Source organism: Eurytemora carolleeae, unplaced genomic scaffold (genome assembly GCF_000591075.1).
Source record: "Eurytemora carolleeae unplaced genomic scaffold, Eaff_2.0 scaffold42, whole genome shotgun sequence".
NCBI lineage: Eukaryota > Metazoa > Arthropoda > Copepoda > Calanoida > Temoridae > Eurytemora > Eurytemora carolleeae.
Window position 1 is genome coordinate 184,884 of NW_019396063.1, and position 6,753 is coordinate 191,636.

Consider the following 6,753-nt stretch of genomic DNA (forward strand, 5'->3'; position numbering starts at 1 on the left):
GCCCTGGTCCTGGCCCTGGTCCTGGCCCTGGTCCTGGCCCTGGTCCTGGCCCTGGTCCTGGCCCTGGTCCTGGCCCTGGTCCTGGCCCTGGTCCTGGCCCTGGTCCTGGCCCTGGTCCTAGCCCTGGTCCTGGCCCTGGTCCTGGCCCTGGTCCTGGCCCTGGTCCTGTCCCTGGTCCTGGCCCTGGTCCTGGTCCTGGTCCTGGCCCTGGTCCTGGTCCTGGCCCTGGTCCTGGCCCTGGTCCTGGCCCTGGTCCTGGCCCTGGTCCTGGCCCTGATCCTGGCCCTGGTCCTGGCCCTGGTCTTGGCCCTGGTCCTGGCCCAGGTCCTGGCCCTGGCCCTGGCCCTGGCCCTGGCCCTGGTCCTGGCCCTGGTTTTGGCCCTGGTCCTGGCCCTGGTGTTGGGCTGGTCCTGGTCCTAGTTTGTACTATGATGAAGCAGTGTCCATACAAAGAATATACAAATTTCAAGTTTTATGTTTTAATCTGATCTCAATCTTTGCAAGATGCAGGCCTAGTGCCTACTTCAGGCCTACAATCCAGGCCTGAAGTAGTGAGCTGCTTAAAAAGATTTAATTATTTTCCACCCTGGTTCCAACTGCTGTGCAAACCAGCAGCATGCAATATAGGTTTAAGGTGCAGGGGGAGTCAAACTACATCAGATAGTTTTAGGGTTTAATAATACTGCCTTAATATTAAAAATTCAGATTGATCAAATGAGGAATTTATGTTTTTATAAAACAATCTTTCAGAACTAAATATTCAAACCTCCTCCTCATCCTCCTTTTTTTAAGGTATAGGGTACGGTGGGAAAAGTTGACCTTATAACACCCCCCCCCACCGTTTCCCTTTAAGGGGCAATATCAAAGGGGGGATGAAAATTGCCTAATACGAGCAGGACAATATGATACTTCTAAAAATCTGGGCGCAATAGCACATGTGATTTTTATTTAAGAAGGTTTGCAAAATTCTGTCTTAAAGTATAGATATTTATACTTAACTTTCCACCCCTTTCAAGTATTTTTGGCATACATCTGCAAAGGGAGTGACCGGCAATGTATGGTAATTGAACTGAGAATGCAGTATTGTGGAGAAATTTGTTAGGAATCATTTGAGACATAGAAAAGGTTTGAATGATGTATAATTACTGAGTCGACGTTCAAATCAGCCATTTGGGTTTGAGAATCAATTTTTTTAAATTAAAAAAGTAGCGACGGCAAAAATGTGAAAAAAATTTATTGTAAACTATTAAATTTTTAGGAACATATTTCTCAAAAGAAATTTGTCAATAATCAATGTTAGAATTCTTTAAAAGTCGTCTTTTTAATCAAAGTTCCAGGAAATCTACAGAAAATGTTTGCGAACAATGAGACATTACATAAACCAATATAGTAAATTCTTACTATAAATATTCTTTTGTAGTAGAGAGTTTTTCAACTGCTTCAAAAAAAACTTGATGGCTCTCATAGAAAATATATTTCGATATTTGAATATCCTTCACAATTCTATACAAAAACAACCATATTATTTTATAACAAAGAGATAAGGAAAAAATACATTTAATAACAAATTTAGAAATAAGGGGTGGAAAAAGATTTTTTAATAAAAGTTAATATGGTCAACCATGAGGTGTAGTTGGAACTGAAAAAATGTACGAGTACAAGATTTCTTATTTTCTAAACCTGTTCCAATATAAAAAACTAATTAGTTTAGAATTTTTACCGCATTTTTCGTCGTCATTATTGAATATTTTTTTAAAAACCGATTCTCAAATCATCTCTGAAAAATGAACAATCTCTGAGGATTTTGCAGATTAAATATGCACCGTAAAAACGTCTCATTGGTCTCAAATCATTCCTAAAAATGTCTCCACAGTACTACATTCTCAGTTCCACTACCATACATTGCTGGTCCCTTTAAAAATAGGTATTTTTCGAAGAAAATCTAAATTAAATTTGTCTAAACTCTAAACATTTATTCTCTTAAATGGAATTCCATAAATAATTAAAACATTAATCTGTTAACTTTTATCCAAGGATGAAAAGTCATCTTAAAAAGAACGAAGCTCTAAAAGGAGAAGAAAAAATATGATTTTGATTGTTGATGTCTTTTAGGTTTTAAAACTAATATTTTGAAGGTTTGGTTTTTTTATCTTAATTAACAAGGTACAGAAATAAATTTAAATATGTTAAAATAACTATAATAGTTAATCAACTGTTTGATATTTTTAATAAAAGAAATCTTTGATTTAATCTTAATTATGACATATCCTGAAATTTCTGTAAAAATGTCCACCTGGTTATAAACAAATATAACGTTACATCAAACACTTATTTGTTTTCTTGTACAATAGAGTATCTGTTTAAACAATGCATGAATACCATATATTTACTTAATATCAATACAGGGGTATACATTTTCTTAAAAAATCAGTTTCCCCAGCTCAATTAAATCTACACCACCAGGCCCTTTTTGGGCTAAACATGTTATCCAAGAAGAACCAGACTCAACAAGTTTTAACTGGTAATTCATATTTTGTCCCATCTTTGCTTTCTGTGTCAAATACTGAGAATATTAGGACATTTGTTAATGTTTACATACAGTAATGTAATATAAAGCATAAAACAGTGTGAAAAAGAAAATTTGCAAAAACAAAAAAATAATGAAAATAAGCTTATTCTGAACATTTTTTAAAACAAAAGTTGTTATAATCTTTATTTTTTAAAAAGAATTTACAATTTTCTATTCTTCATACTCGTCTTATTTGGGGAGATTAGTTCAGATTTTCGCAACATTTTTTACATGTTTTTATGGTCTTTATTTTTACTTTTGCCAATTCTACAATTTTCTTGCATTTTGTTCTATGTAAAAACTCTGATTTTATAATACCAATATTTTTGCAATCCAATGTCGTGGACCTTAAGTATTTCAAACTATGAATTCCGTTAGATCAAATATTTATTTGAAATACAAATGATTTCCGCCATTATGCATTAGGTTACAAGTTTGTGGCTCAATTCTTTTCTTAAGTGTTTAAATAGCATTGGACCGAGTTTTTTAATTGGTTTTGACATAGCATAGCGATTTTTTATGATTAAAACGGACTGTAGACATAATTTAAAGTTATTTTTTATTCATAAAGTGGAATTTTCGAATCACAACGGTAACCTTACAAGCTTTTTATGATCGAGAATGAATGAGATATCCATATTTTTACCTTAAAATTCTCTATTTGTCTTTAAAAAATACTTGCTGAGTTTTGCCACGCTGGAATGAGTTGTGGACAAAAAAGATAAACACAATTGGTTTTTCGTTTCTAGTTCAAATTTTTCATTCTTCATGTAAGCTTTGGTCGACGTAAAAATTAGACATCTTTAATATAAAGCTCTTCGCTTATATATATATATATATATCAGTTTTGAAACTCATGCCTCATGACGATCCTCACTTCTCAGAAGTCAAAATTATTTTAATAACTCATAATGTATATTTCTATATTGAAAAAAAAAATAGAAATATATCTAAATATCTAAAATGTATATTTAAACAAATATATATTTATATTTTAGCTATAGCTGTCCAAACGGCTGAACCGAATTGGCTTTTTAAGGAGCATGTGTACCCAGTAGGTAACATAGGTTAAAATAAATTCGACATTTTTAACCCAAGTGGAATTACAAGACAGAGAGGGAGCCTGTTTTACGCCAACTTGGCTTCTGCGGTCTGCCTTTGGGTTATTGTGAACAAAACACACATAAATCTTAAAAAGACGACATCTAGTGTCCTATCTGTTATTTTAATTAATCTATGTATATGAGAATAAAGATACAAGTCAACTCTTTTAACAGAGTTAATAATTTTTTTTCATGTTTTGTTCTGTGAATGAAAAGATTTTAAGGTTTTAACAATTCAAGTCTCGTGGAGTAAGATCAGAGTCAGGTTTAGTGAAGGTATGGATGTTGAATATATGGATAAGTGTTCTAGACAAAGTGTACCTATGACTAAAAGGTTGAGGAACATGCTAAGGAGGTTCTAAAAAACATGCATAAATTATATCGGACAATTTTTAAATATAAAGGACAAATAGTAACATGTGAACTCATCATTTTTAAGAGTCTTTAAAAAAAAAAAATCTAGAGATTAAATATTGAAAATTTTAGCTTTTAAATATTTAAAGGCCTTTTGATTAGACGCATAATTTCTAATCCAACCTGGAAAAATTACTTATTTCTATTATTTAGTTTCTACTTTAAATTATGAATACTATAGTTGTTTAATGATAGCAAAGTACTTTAACATATGTTAAATGTAATATGCAAACAAAAGGAAAAAGTGTACACCTTTTACCAGAATATAAATAGACTCCAGGTACAAAATCAAACAGTATTGAGCAGCCAATATGATTGGATACATATTTCTTTTTGTAACTTTGGCTCTGAGAGGAACAGCTGCACTTGATTCAAGTGACCTAGCGAAAATTGATGCCACATTTTCTTCCTTTATTACTGGTGCAAACTTGGCAACTACTGTTAGACTAGTATTCCATGACTGCGTTGGTGGGTGTGATGGATGTGTAAACATAAATGATCCCAGTAATGCTGGTCTGCAAAACATCATTGAACGATTAGATAAAGCTTACACTAACAAAAGGACTGGATACTCAAGCCTGATGTCAAGAGCTGATTTCTGGGTGTATGCCTCCCTCTACGCTCTGAAGAATACAACTGCTCAAGCTAACGCAGCGTGCTCCGAGGCAGCTTGTGCTGTCCCAGAATCATCTCTTGTTTTCACAACAGGAAGGAAGGACTGTGCAACTGCACCTTTCACAGACAGCATTGACGGACTACCTGGAGCAAACCTAAACTATGAAGGAGTTGTTGATTACTTTAGGGATGAATTTGGATTTACCGACGATGAAAGCATTGCATTGATGGGAGTTCATACCCTAGGTGCCGCTCATTCAACTGCATCTGGATACCAAGGTCCCTGGGTTAGAGGAGAAACAACCCTGTTTAACAACCACTACTATTCAACAATGTCATCATCTGGATGGAGGCAGCGCAATGTTGATTTAACTGGATCAAGTCCTAAGGTTCAGTGGAACAGCGGAACTGGAATGATGCTGAACGCTGATATGGGATTGTTCAAGGACTTTACTCTCAACGACAACGGGGAAGCTTCTTGTACTTATGACAGTTGTGGAGCAACACCTGGAGCCGCCAAGGTTTTGGAGTATAGCAAAAGTAACGCAGATTGGGTTCGGGATTTTGAAAGTGTGTTCACAAAGATGATCAATCATGGAGCTGAAAACCTTCAAGAAGTAGCAGTCTAACCGAACATAACTTTATTAATTTAAAAATATATTTTTCCCACGATCAAAATTAGAATAAAAATTGAAGCAATTGAAAATAAATTTCATTTATCAACTGCATAAAAGTACATAGCACTAACTAGGAGAATTATAGAATAAAAGAGCAAGGTGGGATACTGTAGATCTAAAAAAATTGATTAGGATTTAGCTAGATCTGAAATGTAAGATTCATGATTTGTGTAAAAAGGGAGCAGGCCGTTGAAAGTCTTTTATCTTTACTATGAAAACGTTTGAATACAATTTATTGAAAAGAAATAACTTTAAAGAATGGAGAAATAATTCTGACTTGACAATTTTTTAAAGCAAATTGTTTGTTAGCACAAATTTTTTTGTTAAATTTTCACTTGAATTCAGAGAGTATACATCCGATTAATGTGGTTTATTGGTCTAAAATTAATCATAATCTTTGTTCTATAAAAATTGAAAATTGCGTATTCATTTCAACAATCCTTGTTGCTGGTCACTCCCTTTAATCTTATAATTCAATAATACAAGAGTGGAACTGCATGACTGAACAATTCAAATCTGATTCAAGGAGTTGGATAAAAAATTTGAATTTGGCTTGGATCCACTCCATGCATCCCCTTCGGCTTGAATGCTTCAGGTCTAATGCAGTTTGGTATTGCATGAGGGGGTTGCTTTAATTGCATAAATCTGGGCTAGATAAAACGCCAGGAGGGCGGGAAAATGTAATTTTTCTGTACCATGGATGAATACTGTGAAATGAGTTAATTAAAGGTTTTTTAATTAACTGGAATTTATTAAATCCCGTTTCGATGGATTGGATAAAATAATAGTAATTCAATTTTTATAAATCATTTAAACGTGCGAATATTTTTGTTAATTTGCAAAAATAATTTCAATTTTTATATAAATTATATAAATTATATTATATGGCATTTTTGTTTTTTAAGCTGCTAACAGAAAAAAACTCAAAATTATATGGAAATCGACATTGCTATAAATTTTGAGACGAATTGCGGACCAAATAGATTATCAAGTACTATTTGCTGCAGACTAAATAAGTTTTGATTGAAAGAGAAATACAGTAATTCAGAAGCAAACGATAAACCCGAAGTTCATAGTTTTTATTTATCTTTAACAGTAACAATTGATATGATTGAACGTTTGAACGAATACGTTCGATCGACTATAGGCTAAATAATAAAAACTACTTATCTAATTTAATACGCCAAAATGAATATGCAATACTCGTTCTAGCACGATATGGTATATCCAGGGATGGATTGTTTTCACTTTTTGGAAAAAAGATCGTTGTTTCGTTTTTAAAACTACGAAGAAAAGTGAATACCGAAATGGTCGTTTTAAAAAACAACCTTTTTTGAAAAATATTTGTAGTTTTTAAGTTTTAGGTTTTCATTTC

General features: G+C 33.7%; 1 protein-coding gene across 1 annotated transcript; it reads left to right on the forward strand.

The window, feature by feature from the left end:
• Window positions 1-4,385: 4,385 nt before the first annotated feature.
• On the forward strand, window positions 4,386-5,402 carry LOC111709229 (putative ascorbate peroxidase). The gene has a single exon (XM_023482854.1). The coding sequence runs from the start codon at window positions 4,398-4,400 to the stop codon at window positions 5,328-5,330; it is 933 nt and encodes a 310-aa protein (XP_023338622.1). The 5' UTR covers window positions 4,386-4,397; the 3' UTR covers window positions 5,331-5,402.
• Window positions 5,403-6,753: the final 1,351 nt, after the last annotated feature.

Excerpts from the sequence above, each read along its gene's own strand:
- LOC111709229 (XM_023482854.1), top strand. The coding sequence starts at position 4,398 with ATGATTGGATACATATTTCTTTTTGTAACTTTGGCTCTGAGAGGAACA.